Source organism: Camelina sativa, chromosome 5 (genome assembly GCF_030686135.1).
Source record: "Camelina sativa cultivar CO46 ecotype springtype chromosome 5, ASM3068613v1".
NCBI classification, from domain to species: Eukaryota; Viridiplantae; Streptophyta; class Magnoliopsida; order Brassicales; family Brassicaceae; genus Camelina; species Camelina sativa.
The window spans coordinates 18,858,369-18,875,989 of record NC_141884.1 but is presented as its reverse complement, the minus strand read 5'-3'; the positions used below and the strand labels follow the sequence as shown (position 1 = coordinate 18,875,989).

Here is a 17,621-nt window from a genome sequence, read left to right as displayed (position 1 = left end):
CAATATGAAATTGTTATTTGAATCTCTCACTTTTCTGAGTTCTCTTGCATGCAATGATGGATTCCATCATGCAGTCAGTTCTACTATGGTCGAATCTTCCGACTGCTCCGCCTCCGTCCGTCATGGCCGGAAAAACATCTGAGACGAGTTCCAGAGTTGAGACCTCCGTCTGATTCGCTTGCCTCCTCCATAGCAGGCAAAACCACTAGGTCTAGTTCCATAGTTCTTAGATCCGACAATAGGTAAGCAAAATTGTAGGTCTGCAGATTCGGTGGACCAGATCCAGTCGACCAGGTTTTTGTCCACCCCTATTATGTCTTCTGTTCTCTTGAGTGGACTATATTTATTTGGTCATGCGTTTTGTGTCCATTGATAACAATAAAACTTGTCCACACTGCAGGTCTGCAAATCCGGTGTCCGGTGGACCAGAACCAGCCGACCAGGTTTTTGTCCACCACTATCAAACTTGTCTACACTGCATGATCTGGTGTCTGGTGGACTAGATCCAGCCTACCAGGTTTTTGTCCACCACTATCATGTCCTTTTTTTTTTTTAAGTTGTACCATATCCTTTTGGTCATGTGTTTTGTGTTTATTGCTAACAAAAATGTGTCCACACTGCAGGTCTGCAAATCCAGTGGACCACATCCAACAGCCAAGGTTTTTGTCCATCACTATTATGTCCTTCATCTCTTGAGTGGACCACATCCAACAGCCAATGTTTTTGTCCACCACTATTATGTCTTTCATCTCTTGAGTAGACCACACTCAAGGTTTGGTCTGACGATTTGTGTAACAACAAAAACCAATTTAAGTATTAAGTTATGGATTATAAATATAAGACATCAAATTGTGGACCAAAAATTTAGATGAGAATAGAATTATGTCTACAGCCAATGTTGTCTACCGCAGAAACTGTAAAATCTCATACCAAACAATTAATGAATATATATTTTCTTATTTTTTATTATAGGGGCAAATTTGTCTTTTTATTTATGTCATAAAGATGAAAAATGACAGTTCTCACAAGAAAAACTATAAACTGGCATTTCTAACAACTTTTTTTTTTAAATGGCATTTTTGACCAAATTAACAAAAAAAAAAAAAAAGGTGTCGTTAATCATTTTTTTTATTGTATTCACCAATTTTAATTGTTGGGTAAAACCAAAACCAAAACCAAAACCAAAGAGAGAGACCAGACCACACCACACCACTGTCGAACCAAAAAAATCAAAAAGTCTCCTTCTAGATCTCTCTCTTCACGATTACTTTGTCCGATCCGATTTGTGTGACTCGCCGGAGAAAACCAAAAAAAAGAAGTAAAACACATTCCGATCTTGAAATCGATTCACTCCTCTCTCTCTCTGACTCTCAGTATTGGATTTGGGGAAAAATTCGATGGATCAATCATTGATCTTACTAGTGCTATAAAAAAAGATGAGATTTGAGATTGAGAGATGCAGCCTAATCTTTTCCCATTCGGCACTGTTTTGAGTAATCCATTCCTCTTCAATGGCGGAGATCTAACCGAACTTGGTTCTGGTGCTGGATTCGAGAGCTCTAGGGTTTTCTTCTTACTCCCTTTCTTATTATCATCCCAAGGCGGCAGTGGTGGGATGGATTTGTCCAAAGTTGGTGAAAAGTTCCTCAGCTCTGTTAAATCCGCTACTTCTCTTGGTCTCTTACCTTCTCCTTCTTTCTCCGATCGTCCTGAGGTAATCTCCAAATTCATTAACATCAAATGGAGTTTGAGAATTTGTCGAGATTTTAAAGTTTTTATTAGAAAAAATCCAATGTGTGTGTAGATTCCTGCACGTGCTGCAGCTGCTGCTGCGGTTGCTCGTGCTTTGGCTGGACTACCTTCTGATCAAGGGTTGAGTATATCTTCTACTGCTACTGAGCTTAGTTCAATTTATGGGAATAGACCTCTTCCTCAGCAAGTTGAAGAGCTTGAAGAAGGGTTTTATGAAGAGGTTTGTGTGTGTGTGTCTGCTTTAGTTTGGTATTGGGAGATTTTGTTTCATCACTAAAGCCTAGAGGTGGTGGCATTTATGGTTTTGTTGTTTTCGTGTAGGATTTTGATTCTGTAATGCATATTTTGGAGAATGTGCCGGATGATCAAAGTGAGTTGGCTTATTTTGAGAAACAGGTACTAACTCCTCTTAAGGAATTTAATATTGGTCTTATCCTGATTCTTGAAAGATTTAAGAATGCTGATGAACGTTTTAGTTAAGGAGTTTATAAGGTTTTTTTCTTAACTGTGTAGGCCACCTTGAGGTTGGTACAGCTGGATAGAGTGGCAGAAGATCTGTCTCACCATGTTATGGAGCATCATGAAGTAATGGGTAAGTACCTTAAAATTGAAAAGACTTGTCTTTTTTTCCTCTTTACGAAAACACGATGTCGGTTAAGAAGACCGTATGCGTTTGGTTTTGTGAATATTAATATTTGCTTTTGGCCAGTGAAGGGGATGAATTTGGTTAGAGAACTTGAAAAAGATTTGAAGATTGCAAATGTCATCTGCAAGGTATCGGTTTCATATTCTTAGCTTTACATAAACACTCCAGTGGATTCATTTTCTATTTTATCTGTTACTGGTTTGAACTTGGTTGTGGCCGTTCTTGTGTGTTTCTTGCCAGAATGGAAGACGAAATTTGACTTCTTCTATGAATGAGGCCTCCAGAGATCTTATTGTACACAATCATTCCAAAAAGAAACAAGCTCTTCTGGTAGGATTCTCTATTTATTTCAGACATCTAGGCTTTACTGTCGTTTCTTTAATTATTTTCTTGAAATTTTTGTCATGTGTAATATAGTTTCCTTCCATCAGTATGCGCGGAGGTTTGTGTAGAAAATTACTCTATATTATTACTTTTTAGAAAGTGACCAAGTATCTAGTCTGTTTTAATCTCTAAGGGTTTGTTTATGCAAGTACTTTCTTAGATACAATCATACAATCTACTGTGTAATCTCGGCTAATCAGCAAGGGCTTAAGTGTTTATTTTAATATTCAAACACACTGTTAAGAATGTTTAATTTACTCTACTTGCAGGATATGCTTCCTATTCTAACCGATCTCCGCCATGCAAGGGTAATGCGGTCAACTCTTGAAGACCTTGTTGAAGAAGGAAACTATTGCAAGGTTGGTAGTTTATCTCCGTCTCTGTTGTATACTCCCATGGTTTTCTTATATGGATTATGGTGATATTATGATATGAAACTAACAAGAGTTGGTAGTTTATCTCCGTCTCTGTTGTATACTCCCAGGGTTTTCTTATATGGATTATGGTAATATTATGATATGAAACTAACAAGAGATGGAAAATATATTCGTTTGTATGCAGGCGTTTCAAGTTCTATCGGAGTATTTGCAGCTGCTTGATAGTCTATCTGAATTCTCAGCAGCCCAAGAGATGACCCGTGGTGTTGAGGTAGTTATTGCTTATTCATGACTAACCATTGTCTTTGTAATTCTATTTTCAGTCGGTTGAGCTTCTCATACTCTTTTCAAGGTTTGGTTAGGAAGAACTCTCCATAAGCTGGATTCACTATTGTTGGGCGTTTGCCAGGAGTTCAAAGAAGATAGTTATGTAATGGTTAGTAAGCCAACTAATTCTCATGTTATATCTTTATAGCTTTCTCCTTAAAAGATTTAAACTAAAAAGGATCAAATTGTGGGCCTTCAGTTCAGTCAGCGGGCAAGAAATTTTGTTCAGTGGCAGTATTTAACTTGTTATGTGCTCATACTTTTAGGTCCTTGACGCTTATGCACTGATCGGTGATGTCTCTGGTCTTGCCGAAAAAATACAAAGCTTCTTTATGCAAGAAGTTATCTCAGAAACCCACTCAGTGCTAAAGACCATTGTTGGGGAGGTATGTGAGTTAATTATTTAATTGTTGCTCTTGTAGAATGTAGTCATGCATGCTTGGATGGATGGTTGGATGTATTTAGCTTGCTGGTGTATGGTGCAATCATTTTTTTCCCCATTTTTTCTGGTGTATGGCAGTCTTTTTCCTTGTTGCTTAGATGTAACTTTTGATCCTAGCAGATACACGAAGTAGCAATTTTAAATATGGAAAATATAGGGTATACAGATAGATATATTGAATGGTCAACAAGTCAAGTGTGGTGTTTTTATAGATGACATCACTTATTTTTTAGAATGTAAAGACGGCTACAGTTTGTTTTACATGTTCTGGTTTATCTTATACTCATATAGATGCAATTACTGTCATAGGGGATAATTCTTCTTTACTTATGATACTTACTGACCACGAAATGAGTTTTTAAAGTCAGCATATCAAACCAATCAGATTTTTGATCCATTCTCTGTATATATTTGTTTTTGTAGGATAACAGTGCTGCCACCCAATATAGTAGGTATGCTCTATGCACCTGAGTTATTTCTGGTACCTATTACAGTATCTTGTATTTATCTCAGGCCCCTTTTTGTTTGGATTCTAGCATTCCTGCTGATTTCTTTTCTTAAATTAATTTCAGACTTACCTACAGCGATCTATGCCTTCAGACACCAGAATCCAAGTTTAGGCAATGTCTTTTGAGAACACTAGCTGTGCTGTTTCAGTTAATATATTCATACCATGAGATAATGAGTTTCACGCCAGAAAAGAAGGTAGGTTCCATTCCCTGCTTTAGTTTGTATTTAACATTTTCTGATTACCTTGATTGGGTTCTTAAAACACCCCCTGGTTCGAATTTCAGTGCTATAATATTGTTGTTAGATTTCATAGTCTTAAAAACCTCTGTGTAGGCTTTTCACCTATAATCTGAGCAGAACTATACCTAAACTCATTATATAAAACATTTATCTTTTAAGCTGTAATTAGTGTGAATCTTAGCATTTGTTTATAGTTTTTCTGTGTGTTTGTGTAGTTTGGTAGTGTAGAACTCTAAGAATACCTGCTTTATTGATAGGGATATTATCTCGGAATGTGTGCAATTCTTGGTTATTTCCTAGTTAGCAAACAAAGGGGTGTTTGTATCTATGTACTCCATGTTAGGTAACTGATTGTCCAAGAATTTTGATAAGTTGTTTGATTTCAGTACAATACTTTTTTGTTTCAGTCCTAAAACAAGTTGTTTAATAGGTCCTAAAATATTTTCTCTTTGATGGCTTATCTTATACATTGTCGACTTCCTTTAGATTATTTTCTGTATGTTGTCCGCGTCAATTCGTTTAAATTATCTGTAATGGTTTATAAGGGCTAAGCTTCTGAACTGGAACAGGTAGAAAGTTTGATTTCACCAAGTTCTGCAACAACTCAAATGGTTGATTCAGTAACTAGAAGTGCATGCGACCCACAGGATGGGGGCCTCTCATCAGCCATGAGTTCTGGAAGTATACCTCCTTGTACAATTTCTGCTGAAGAGTCTGATGGAAGTGGAACATCCAGTTCCGTGCAGCAGGTGCTGCAGGCGTCTGATAGTGCAATAGATGAGCCTAGAGATTCTGGAGATGCAGTATCATGTGGCGAGTCGCCATGGTACCATCTACGAAAAGAAAGTGCAGCTTTTGTTTCAGAAACTCTTCAGAGAGGACGAAGAAATCTTTGGCAACTTACAACGAGCCGTGTCTCAGTTTTGCTCTCTTCCCCAGGTGCTTCATCAACAAGTATACATCAGTTCCTAAAAAATTATGAAGACCTGAGCATCTTTATCCTTGCTGGGGAAGCATTCTGTGGATTTGAAGTTGTTGATTTTAGGGAGAAGCTAAAGGGTGTATGTGAAAATTATTTCACTGCGTTTCATAGACAAAGCATGCATGTAAGTTCAGTTTCACATGCCCATTGGACTAACATTGCTAATACCACATACCTAGTTACTTTCATGCATCACCTCTCCTACATAATAACGTAAAGGTAATTTTTGTTTGGTTTTTCTCCCTAACAGGCGCTTAAAATGGTTCTGGAGAAGGAGACATGGACAAAATTGTCTCCTGATACTGTGCAAACTATTAATTTTGCTGGTCTTGTGGGGGATGGGGCTCCCCTAATTATTTCTTCCCGCAGTGCCACTGGTTCTTCCAGATTCCCTCACTCGAATAAGTCAAATAACTCAGTTGATCCAAGTGGTAACAGGAGTGGATTTTCTTATTGGCTGAAAAGTGGAAACCCCTTCTCAGCAAAGTTAACTCTCTATAGAGAAGATCAAGACTACTCCTCAGTTAATGGAGCTATCTCTCGAGATGATGAAGGGAATGATAGTATTCACGATGATGTTGTGAATCCCAAGATAAGAGATAAAAAACGCGTTAACGGAGGCAGTCCTGTTTCAGAAGATGAAAACGAAGACCTTCTTGCTGACTTTATTGATGAGGATAGTCAGCTTCCAAGACGAAGTTTTACACGTAGTCAATCAAGGACTTCATCTTCACATCTCAGTACTAATGATGATTTGACAGCTCAAACAGGATCGTCCCTTTGTCTTCTAAGGTAATATATGCCGCTTAGCAAATGTTTGAAATTATAATGTCAGCCTTTCTATCGCATATATTCCCCAGGTCACTTTTATGACATCGAATTGCATTTACTGTGTTCGTTGTCTTAGATCAATGGATAAGTACGCGAGGCTTATGCAGAAACTAGAAATTGTTAACGTTGAATTCTTTAAGGTACCAATCCTAACTCTTGGAATTCTGCAGATATCTTTACTATGCTCCCCTCGATTTCTAGTTTAAAGCTTCTCTTACTCCTGTTTGAAATTTTGTAGGGAATATGCCAATTGTTTGGGGTCTTTTTCTATTTTGTATTTCAAGTATTTGGTCAAGAAAATACTAATTCAGGTGGAAAAGGAGTCGCTGACTCTTTCAATCGTGAGTTACTGATTCGTTCCTTTTGTAAAGTTTCCACCCCCTTGATGCTACAATATGGAAAGCCATTTTGCTCAACATAGATATACTTCAAAATTTTAAAATGCAGATCGTTTGAAAAGCAGCTTATCCCGGATATCACAAGAGTGTGAGCAATGGATAAAACCTCACATTTCATCATCACCTTCTTCTTCACTTGCCTTTCCCAACACAGTTCATAGTCTTGCGGACGTGACTCCAGCAAATCCCTTAAATACTTCTGGTCACATATCAGGCGTATCTTTTAGTCTCAAGGTATAACCTGGAACTAGGTTTCCATCAATCTGAACCATTCGTATTCATTTATTATTTCGCGTACTTCATGTATGAAGTGTGAGAAGAGAAGAGCAGCTGCCTCACTTCTTCATTATATCTCAAGGTTGTGTAATGAAATGATTCTTTTTTATCGCTTGCAGGAAAGATGTGCTGCAGTGGACACTGTTTCTCTTGTGGCTCGGATATTACATAAATCAAAGGCTCATCTCCAATCAATGCTTATGTCAAGAACTGGCTCTCTGGTTGAAGACTTCTTTGGTCAACTGGTATGCATCTCTTTCAGTTTTGATTTCTTGCATTAAGAGAAACTCTGGTTGGAGCCTTACTTTGCTATGCTGTTGACAACATACAAACTTATTATACAAAGACCTCTGTAGCATCTAATAGGCTTTTGGCTCTATCAAATAATGGATTATGCAGGACCTGATCATTAGTTTCATTGTATTCTTTTGCGAAACTTATTTCTCCTATATATATATAATGAAAAACTATTTATATACAATATGTGGTAGCAAATATATTTGAAGGAGTTGCATTAAGTGGAATGATTCATCAGGTTGATTCCGTACCTCATCTGACAGAGCACTTACATAGGACAACTGCGAGGATACTGCTGCATGTTAATGGGTAAATTGCCAATCTACTTTGAGCTTGTGCTTCAAAAGAAGTTATTAGATAAATTGCATTTTTCGTCTCTTGCGCCTTCTGTTCTTGTTCTTACTGACCTCAGGAGTTTTAAAACTGTTACATTGAATCTATATACTGTGAATTCATTGCTATGCTAAAGTTGATAACTGGTTCTCACTGGGGGTATGTATATTCATTTAGCTTCAACTAATTTTACAGATATGTCGACCGGATAGCTAATTCTAAATGGGAAGTCAAGGAGCTTGGAATGGAGCATAATGGGTTTGTTACTTCATCAATCTTTTACACTACTTTCCCTTTCAACTGAATCATGAAGTATTTAATGTTCATAGTTTCAAAACTGGTTTTCATAAAAAAATTTCTCGTTTTGTACAAAACTATAATTGGCAAGCCACCTATTTAACTGCCGAATTTAGATTCAGAAATTTAATGCACTGGCATGCTGGACCATTCATTGCATCGCTACTATGTCATATGTAATAAACTCTTTAAATGAACAGGTATGTTGATTTAATGCTCGGGGAATTCAAACACTACAAAACAAGGCTTGCTCATGGAGGCATTCCACCGGAGGTAAATTTCTCTCTAATCTTCATCAATTCCAGAAGTTAACAGTATTGCCAGAATATATCAATGCTTGCATCTTTGGATTGGGACATCAGTGGTGACTGATTTCCTGAGCCCCCTATTAGTAGATTGCACCTGTTGAGGTTTTTGGTTTTTTTTTATGGTTGTGTGTCACAATCAAACTGAACATAAGTCTACTGCATAATCAATCAACTGACGGACAGGATGCAAATTAATTTGATTAAGAAATCAGATTGCGAATGTTGTCTTATAAAGCTATAGGGAAATCTGTATCCATTTTAAACCTTTTTCATATATATATTAGGTCCAAAACCGCCTACTGGAATATGGAGTTGAAATATTTGCGGAGATTCTGGTTGAAGGTTTATCACGAATAAAAAGATGTACTAATGAAGGACGTGCTCTCATGTTATTAGATTTTCAGGTACTTTTCCTGCTTTTTTTTCCAGTGTTCTCTTCTACAGAAGATCAGGAATTGTATACATGCATAATAGATGTTTCAATCAACATTGACAGGAGGACATTTTAATACTACTAATATTGAAAATTCACATAAACAACACAGCTGCAGTTGAGAGATATATTGAATCACGTGAGTCGGTTTTGACCCACATTATCGATCTTCTTGTAGGTTCTAATAAACGGGCTACAGCACTTTGTGCCTACAAATGTGAAGCCGAAGTTACAAATAGTCGAAACATTTATCAAGGTAAGCAACACATAAACTCATGTGTATATGCAGACTCAGAAACAGAAACATTTGTTACAAGCTTAAACCAAAATCATCACTCTTTGCAGGCATACTATCTGCCAGAGACGGAATATGTTCACTGGGCAAGGGCTCGTCCGGTAAATAAACAATTCTTCTTTATTTTCGGTCTTGCATAAATCAAACAAACCAATGAATTTTGCTTCTCGAGTAGTTTGATGAAAATGTGTAAACATGGGTTGTAAATATACAGGAATATACAAAAGCACAAGTCGTTGGACTGGTGAATTTAGTAGCCACCATGAAAGGTTGGAAGAGGAAAACGCGGCTGGAAGTTATCGAGAAGATCGAATCAGCTTCTGCGTAGAACAATCTAGAAGCTTTTTGGAATCTTCAGCAACCGCTAGTAATATTTCTTTCCTGTCGGGTCTTGTCCTGTCTGTTCTTACTTTTGCATTTGTATCGAGTGGTGTAAATTTGAGGATAGGCCCCTTCTTCGTAGTTTATTGGTTTTGTGTAAAAGATCCTCCTGAAGTTGTACATTTTTGAAGATTTGTAACAGACAACTCTTCCTCCATTTAATTACTTAATTAATGTCTTAAGTATTTGTATTATCAGATCCTTAAACCCGATTCTTGTACTTTCTCTACCTTTGTCTACTGGGATATGTAATAGATGAATGATTATTTTTTTATAAGAATAAAAAAGCAATGATGATATATATATCGAATATTTATTAGCTTTTCTAATATATGAAAAAGGTAAGAAAAAAAAGGGAAAAATTCCAAAAAAACATCAACTATTTAATATTTGCTAGAAAAAAACATGAACTTTTTTCGTTGCCAGAAAAATACGCAGACTATTTTTTGGTTGATAAAAAATACACGAACTATTATCTTTTTCCGTCTCCGTTACAACCATTAACGGTATTGTGACAGCGTTACTATTTTTAAAAAAAGTTCCAGAAAAAAACACAAACTATTTATTTTTTGCCAGAAAAATATATGAATTTTTTTTTGTCTAAAAATATATAAATTTCATTTTTGATTTTTCCATTAACAATGTTAGAGATCATAACCCATAACTTTCTCTACTCTCTTGAACTTCATTCAAGTTTTCACTACTATTTAGGATAACTAAATTCAAGAACAAAAATACACAATTAGATTAATCGATTTCCAAATTTCTCAATTAGTGTTGTTTTTGGATTTATACTGACTTTACAAATTTTGAAACTTCATCAACACTTCTTTAAAATTTTATGATATATCCACCTTTGTATACATTTAAAAAAATATTCATCTTTTTAGTTTGGTACCTTTAATGATGCTTATAGCCAGTGTAAATCATTAAATGGACTGGTGTACGTACGCAAACTTGATCGAGATTGTAAATTATAGCCATTTTGTGGGACATCAACTCTTGTAACCTAACCAGATTCACCATTTATTTATGCAAAAACAATACTAATTGAGAAATTTGGAAATCGATTAACCTAATTATGTATTTTTGTTCTTGAATTTAGTTATAATAAATAGTAGTGAAAACTTGTATGAAGTTCAAGAGAATAGAGAAAGTTATGATCTCTAACATTGTTAGTGGAAAAATAAGAAATGAAAAATTATGTATTTTTCAGGCAAAGAAAAAAAAAATTCATGTATTTTTCTAGCAAAAAATAAATAGTTTGTGTTTTTTTCTGGAACTTTTTACAAAAATAGTAACGCCGTCACAATACCGTTAACCGTCGTAACGGAGAGGAGGAGAAAATGGAAAAAAATAATAGTTCGTATATTTTTTATCAACTAAAAAATAATCTGCGTATTTTTTTGGCAATGAAATAAGTTCATGTTTTTTTTTTGGCAAATATTAAATAATTAGTGTTTTTTTGGAGAATTTTCTCGAAAAAAAAACAAAGCATGTGTAGTAGTTTCACTGTTGACTCTTTTATTAGCTTTTAACGTTTTGAGTTATAAAATCAATCAGATGTGAAAGACGTCGGCATCATGTTGTGATGTGGAAGTTGTGGAAGAAAGCGTGGTCAAAGTTGTGGTGACTTGGTTATCTCTCCAACCATGTTTAATGCAACACATGGCTCATCTACTGGTACCTGTTTTTTTTTTACCACAAAAACATTCGACATATTATTTTTTTTCCAAATTATTTTACCATATATATTTATTAATGTTGCGTGTAAAAGAGAAGGAAGTTCTATTTTTAAACCACTATTGAATATCTGATGAAACAAAAAAAGACAGAAGTATAAAATTTTTGATAAAGGAAAAAAAAAGGTTATAAAAGATTTCAGACATTGTTAAAAGCATTAAAGAGACAGAGTCGACAAATCGTTTTGATATAAAAAGAATAAAAAAGACAGAGAGAAAGCATGAAACGGACACAAAACTACAAAAGAGACTTGTGCTATCGTTTAATAGATGCATCACGTATCTCTCACGTTATTCAATAAATATGAACTAACTGTATATATAATATTCTTTTTAATTTTTTTTTTTTGTGATGGCTGACCAAATCAAGTTTAGCAAGAAATATCTCTATGACATAATATGAAAGAAGAGAAGTTACTAAAGGATAATAATGAGAAGTGTGTGTACTTACAAAATGACCAGCACCAAGAATCCAATAGAAATGGAGATTTTTGTATGATTTGGTAAAGCCTCTTGTTGCTTTGTCACTTTCGCAGTATAATGGCTTTCTTTCCATATTCTTGAATTCTTCTAGCCCTCCCCACCTTCACACATCCATCATTATTATCATCAAAATCACCATCAACTTTAAAAAATAATAATAATAGCACCAACAACATTGGTTGAGTTATCTAACATTATTCCCTAGCTTAATGTTACCCGATTTTAAGTATTTTTTTTTTTTGGAATATTGGTCTTACTTGAGCTTGTGAACCCATGCTTCAGTTCCACTTGTTGAGCAGATAACATCAAGCTGCGTGAGTATAAACCACATGTCAATTTGTTTCAATAATAAACAGTTTCTTTTTGCAAATGCAAATGATTTCTCATATTTTTCATATCAGTTAAATAAATATATAGATAATGATGGTCTTACTTGACCATTATAGATGGTCACATTTATCCCCTTGGCAAGAAGCTCATCGACCTGCCAAAAATTATTATATAAAATATCATATCTAACGTTCAAATAATTGAAACTGATTTAAATAAAATTATTCAATAATAGAAGAAGAATGGTTACGTCTTCGATTACGGGTTTCATAAAAGCAGCATACATCGCTGCAAACACGTCATTCGAATTGTTCCCCCATCTGTTAATTTTGTAAAACACATATATGATATAATAACACCACACTTAAGAACTAAAAAAGGATTAAATTAACGATTAAGAGAAGTAGTCATACTTACATGAGGTCTTTGGGAATGATCTTGAGCTTCTTCTTAATAACGCCATTCATTAATGTGTTAAGATCTCCTTCCTCTTCTTCTACGTCACTCAAACTTCTCAAACCATTTAAGTAGCTCGAATACTTTTTAATTCTATTTTGTTTTTTGGTTTCTAAACTCGTTGTAAGTGAGACAGGGTCCATACCAGAATCCAATAGAAAATTGTAAAAATCCTACAATTCAACCAACGTGTAAATTGTTTCACTTTATCACTCAAATCCTCATAGTGTAAAACAGTAAAAAGAATATAAAAATTAAAAAGGGAGAAATAATTACGACGGAATTGGATTTGTTGCTAATCAAGGATTCAAGATCCATCCACGTTAGCGTGGCTCCAACGTAGTCACCAATCTTTATTTGTTTTCTAATCTTTTCGGCTAGGCTGTTCCAACAACAGTAACATATCTATGGATTAGAGAGATAATTAATTAATTTTTACGTATTTATTTTGGAAAAATAAGATTTTTGTAACGAGAAAGACCTGTTTGAGAGATCCAAGCCATTGTCATCAAGCCTAGAGACATACTTGAGAAGAGGTCCCCATGAAAACTGTAACCATTAGTTTAATTAAATAATGTTTAATTTCATTATAATCTCAAATATATAATTGAGTTACCATTATTTACTATAACAAGTAACAAGTAACAAAATTGATGAAACTCAAACTCACCACAAAATCTTCAGGGGATATCCAACTATCTCCCAAAACCACTCCTATTCACACATTATGTATCTTACATTATTAATTTCATTTTATTCAAACAAAAATAAATAAAATATCTCTTTACCTCCTAGATGAAGCTTCAACTTGCCAGATTTAACCGATTCAAAAACCGATAAACCGAGCTTAACTGCGATTTTGCCACCATAAGATTCAGCAACAATGAAGAGAGGGCTTTGGTTTAAAGTCTGGTTTTTGTTGAAGAGTTGTTGCAACAGTTTGGTCAAATCCTCTGCTGCTTCTTCATCACTTTTCACATACAATTCCTTTTGATTCTCCTCCACGAAACTGTACCCTGCCCCAACTGGACTATCCTTTATTTTTTTCAATTAAAATAAAATGATTAAATTCAACATACGTGAGTAAGCTTAAAAGACTGATCAAATTAGATATTACGCAACAGTACCAATTAATTATATACTTTTTAAATTACAGTTTTCTTTTATTCTATATCAAAGAAGAAGAATAATATTGTTGGCAATGAAAATAAAAATGAAAAAGAAAATAAATACGTACCACAAACAAGAGGTCGGCTTTCTTCAACCAAGTTGAGTTTCTGGGATTGAGAAATGTGTCTAATGGACCAACCTCCTGAAAATTCCCTATTCCAACCCCTGAAGCTCCCTGTTTTCATCAAATAATGATCACTAAACAAAAATATTCCTAATGTATAAAAAGACGAATGAGATGAGAACAACGTGTTACATAAAAGTAGATACACCCACAAATATAAACTTACAGGTCCACCCTGGAGCCAGAGGATGATAGGCCATGGTTTGGAAGGATCTTCAACTCTATATGGACTTTTATAATGCCACCAAAACATGTGTGCTTCTATGTTTTGATTTAGAAAAAAAAAAAACAGAGTCAAAAACAAAACCCATTTAGTCATATCTTACTATATACCAAGTAAAATCTTGAAAATTGGGTAGAAGAGTGAGAGATAAAGAACGTTACTTGGTCTAACTTCGACGTATCCCCAAGACTCGGATCCATCGGAGTTGCTTCTTTCAGGTTTGGTTTCTCCATTGGTACATGACACAATGAGACACAGAATCACCAGATGAACAACTGACGTGTTCTTCATTAAGACGACTCTTCTATGGATCAATTTTTTTTTTTCCTATCTTGTGATTGTAGGGCGAGGGAGAGAGAGAAAAAAAAAGATTGAGAGAGAAAAAGACACTAGGAAGTAATATATTTTAGAATGTCAAGTCGTTAAGTCAATGCTATTGGTTCAACCTTATTTGGTATATATATACCATACAATGAAAACACCACTTTGGGAGTCTTTTTAATCAAAATTTACAATAATTTGAAATATATAATGACTAGAATAAAATTTCTCTAACTGAAAATGCTTAAAAGATCGTTTATGAAAATAATATTTAACTAAATAACTATATGAAAAGGTTGGAAAAGTTATGTGAATTATATAAAAAAGTTTGTGCATCTGATCTGGAAATTAAATTTGGTGAGCCGGATATCCTTTTGGGTTCAAAACCCACATGTTACACATAAATACAAAATACTCATTTCATTTTTGTTTGATAAGAATCTTATAGTAAGATGTTTTAGCTGTTTTCTTTTGTTTCATACTCCCTCGGTTTTCTATTATTAGTCGTTTTAGGCTTAATTTTTTGTTTTGATTTAGTTATCGTTTTTCATTTTCCAATGTAATTTTTAACAGAAATTATTTCATTTTCCCTTTATTAAATAAATAAAGTTAAATATTTTAAAATTTTAATAGTCAAACAAGGGTATAATAGAATATTTATTCATTTTGTTAATTTATGTGAAAAAATCTAGAACAACAATTAATAAAAACCAGAGTGAGTGAAGGAGTAGTTAACATTATTTGTTCTACTTAACTATGTAAAACTGAAGTTTCCCTAACATAACTACATCTAGAATATTAAACTACTATTGGTCAAATGAGTTTAAAACCTCAAAGGTAAAAAAATAAACTATAAAATATTTTGATTTTGACGCATTTAGCCTATTTTTTAAAAAAAACAAAACAAGATAAATACTAATTTTCTGGTAGTACATCAACCGATCATAGAACTTGAAATGAAGATTTGAAGTGGATAAGAGCTCCGAAAAGGCAAGTAGTCTCCAACCACATCCCCCGTACATACAAGGAAAGAGTGAATGCTTCTACAAATCTCTTTAGTTAATAAAACTCAAAAGAACGAAAAAAATTCATCGGTTTGGTCCTTAGATGATGCGGGATCTATTGCAACGGATTGAACCCCTTTGACACCATAAAAGTGGTTTCGAGTTTCGTTACTGATTAGGAATTAGATTCATGCGTAAGTTTGTTACCCTTTTAATAAATACCATAACTGCCCAAATAGAATATTTGATAAAGCGATAATGGTATTTTTAGCCATTCGGGGAATTGACGTAAGGTCGATGCAACCACTACTGCACATGTTGGCCTTCAGTATCGCGTCACTTTCTCAAGCTAGAGAACAATAAAAATAATAGTAAAATAAAAAGAGAGTTAAAATTATAACAAAAAAAAGTACATCTGAATATTCAGGCAATTTAATATCCAAACTCATACGTACATGGCCAAACTTAGCTTTCATGTCAGAAGAGATATAGTATATAATTACAACCATGTATATAATTTTCTTCAAACTATCATTTATTTGATGAATCAACATATAAAATACATACACCTATTCGTTTTTTTTCACTAAGAAAAGAAACTCAAAAAATGAACAAACAAAAGAGAGGAATTTGCCTCTCTCTTTTTTTTGGCTGAAAGAAAAAGAAGAAGAATTTATCTTTTCTTAACTCTTTTCTCATACTTTTTTTTTTGTGATGAACTAAGTATTCTTGAAGTTAATGTGGAATTTTTTTTTTTTTTTGGTAGAAAAGTTTATTTGGAAGTTATATGTAGAGAAAGAAGTTAAACTAAAAAAAAATTGTTAACTACACCGAATTGAACTACATCAAACCAAACACAATCCTAATCAAACTGTGAGTACATATACATAGTTGAGTTAGGTTAGAATATTTATAAACCAAAACTCAATCCTAGTCTTTAAAGTGAGTGATTTGGTTCCTCTATGAGACTTTGGGTTTAAGCAAAGCATGTTTGGATATAGAAAACATCCCATTCGATCTTGTTATCAAGATACTCTTGAAACTGCCTGGTAAAGTCTATAGCGAGATTTAGTTGCGTATCGAAGCTATGGGATTCCACATTCCGCACTCCAGATTTCACTGAATCCTTCTTCACCATATCTTTTTCGTCTCACCCGAAGATTTTGATCACTTGTCAATTAGAACCCAATACGTTCTTCTTCTCATTGCCACAGCCTCAAAAACTGTCGTGTCCTACTACTATAACCGCCAATTTTCATTCGAGCTTCCCAATGAATTGTCCCTCCGACAAATGTCGTCCTGTTCGGGGCTTGGTATACGGTAATACTCAATGGAGTTATGGTGCAACGGAGTGTCCTGAGCAATTGATATGTAACCCCAGCACAGGACAGTTCTTAACCTTACCAAAAGTGAAAAAGGGTTTTCGTGTATAGAAAAGCTGTTTAGGGTATGATCCAATTGACAAACAACTCAAAGTATTGTGCATGACCGAGTCCACTTCTCGTGGTAGTGTAGAGCATCATGTTCTAACATTAGGAGCTGGGAAAAGTTTGTCATGGAGAATGATCACATGTGATATACCACATTTTGATGCTAGTGTTGGAGTGTTGGACCTAGTGATTACGGTCATGTACACGGGTTTTCTACGTGTCATTTGATTTTAGAAAAAAAACCCGATAAATACTTGAATCTGGCTGAATTAAGCTGATATTTTTTTCACGATTTACACTTATATAAAATTTATTTTCTTGGCTTAAATCTTTTAAAATGAATTTAAATATTAAATGTGATTTGATATTTTTATGCACTATAAATCAAATATATATTTTACTTTAGTATATAACTAGGACCCGCCCGATGTGCGGCTTTAAAGTTTTATAAATTAAATTAAATTAAATAAAAATATATTAAAATTTGTTGTATGTTATTTATAAATTTTATTTTTGTTATAATACACTGATTTATATCCATTCACAAATTTTTTATGTGTGTTACTATTAAAAGTGTATTTTTTATACCTAAATATACTTTATGTGACAAATATATTATTTATCACCACCTAGAAAATGTCTATATGAACACATTAAGCCAACTATTTTACTTTCACTTCTGCATAGTTTTTTAATTACTAAAATTATTGGCTCAAAAACATTTTGAAGAAAAAATATATTACATAATATACTAATTAATGATGTATCATCACAATAATGTATGACCACTATGGAGAAAACCTCGGCTCCGCCCTCATCCCTTATGGAT

At 34.2% G+C, this 17,621-nt stretch overlaps 2 protein-coding genes across 15 annotated transcripts; one reads left to right on the top strand and one right to left on the bottom strand.

The window, feature by feature from the left end:
• Window positions 1-1,152: 1,152 nt before the first annotated feature.
• On the top strand, window positions 1,153-9,703 carry LOC147943987 (uncharacterized). Of its 13 annotated transcripts, none has more exons than XM_087450257.1 (25): window positions 1,153-1,714; window positions 1,805-1,972; window positions 2,074-2,148; window positions 2,266-2,344; window positions 2,467-2,526; window positions 2,639-2,728; window positions 3,052-3,141; window positions 3,344-3,430; window positions 3,512-3,595; window positions 3,753-3,872; window positions 4,352-4,380; window positions 4,501-4,633; window positions 5,248-5,784; window positions 5,911-6,452; window positions 6,568-6,631; window positions 6,730-6,832; window positions 6,939-7,123; window positions 7,285-7,410; window positions 7,701-7,771; window positions 7,991-8,053; window positions 8,293-8,365; window positions 8,685-8,804; window positions 9,012-9,089; window positions 9,179-9,229; window positions 9,343-9,703. In XM_087450257.1, exons 5-25 carry the CDS (start codon window positions 2,470-2,472, stop codon window positions 9,454-9,456), a joined length of 2,817 nt encoding a protein of 938 aa, XP_087306383.1. In that variant the 5' UTR covers window positions 1,153-1,714; window positions 1,805-1,972; window positions 2,074-2,148; window positions 2,266-2,344; window positions 2,467-2,469; the 3' UTR covers window positions 9,457-9,703. The 13 variants fall into 13 exon arrangements, 5 of the variants coding, with proteins under 5 accessions (XP_087306383.1, XP_087306381.1, XP_087306382.1 ...); XM_087450255.1 differs by having other exon boundaries at window positions 2,462-2,526; XR_015557111.1 differs by having other exon boundaries at window positions 1,156-1,714; window positions 7,726-7,771.
• A 939-nt stretch (window positions 9,704-10,642) lies between these two features.
• Window positions 10,643-14,692, bottom strand: LOC147943986 (serine carboxypeptidase-like 51). 2 transcript variants are annotated; one of them, XM_087450261.1, is made up of 13 exons: window positions 14,199-14,692; window positions 13,981-14,075; window positions 13,758-13,865; window positions 13,309-13,555; window positions 13,191-13,234; window positions 13,002-13,069; window positions 12,797-12,902; window positions 12,482-12,693; window positions 12,315-12,384; window positions 12,168-12,218; window positions 11,992-12,044; window positions 11,703-11,835; window positions 10,643-11,196 (listed from the first exon to the last, which is right to left on the bottom strand). In XM_087450261.1, the coding sequence occupies exons 1-13, from the start codon at window positions 14,326-14,328 to the stop codon at window positions 11,128-11,130; spliced, it is 1,386 nt and encodes a 461-aa protein (XP_087306387.1). In that variant the 5' UTR covers window positions 14,329-14,692; the 3' UTR covers window positions 10,643-11,127. The 2 variants fall into 2 exon arrangements, with proteins under 2 accessions (XP_087306387.1, XP_087306388.1); XM_087450262.1 differs by having other exon boundaries at window positions 10,703-11,196; window positions 13,309-13,545; window positions 14,199-14,472.
• Between the last annotated feature and the right edge of the window lie 2,929 nt (window positions 14,693-17,621).

What these genes read in the sequence shown, in the direction of transcription:
- LOC147943986 (XM_087450261.1), bottom strand. Translation starts at nt 14,328, where the DNA reads ATGAAGAACACGTCAGTTGTTCATCTGGTGATTCTGTGTCTCATTGTG. An exon ending in AAGCCGACCTCTTGTTTGTG is followed by an intron (nt 13,556 to 13,757) that starts GTACGTATTTAT and finishes AAAAAAATAAAG; the next exon opens with GATAGTCCAGTTGGGGCAGG. An exon ending in ATCATTCCCAAAGACCTCAT is followed by an intron (nt 12,385 to 12,481) that starts GTAAGTATGACT and finishes CAAAATTAACAG; the next exon opens with ATGGGGGAACAATTCGAATG.
- LOC147943987 (XM_087450255.1), top strand. Translation starts at nt 1,457, where the DNA reads ATGCAGCCTAATCTTTTCCCATTCGGCACTGTTTTGAGTAATCCATTC. An exon ending in AGATGACCCGTGGTGTTGAG is followed by an intron (nt 3,431 to 3,511) that starts GTAGTTATTGCT and finishes ACTCTTTTCAAG; the next exon opens with GTTTGGTTAGGAAGAACTCT. An exon ending in AAGAAGATAGTTATGTAATG is followed by an intron (nt 3,596 to 3,752) that starts GTTAGTAAGCCA and finishes TCATACTTTTAG; the next exon opens with GTCCTTGACGCTTATGCACT.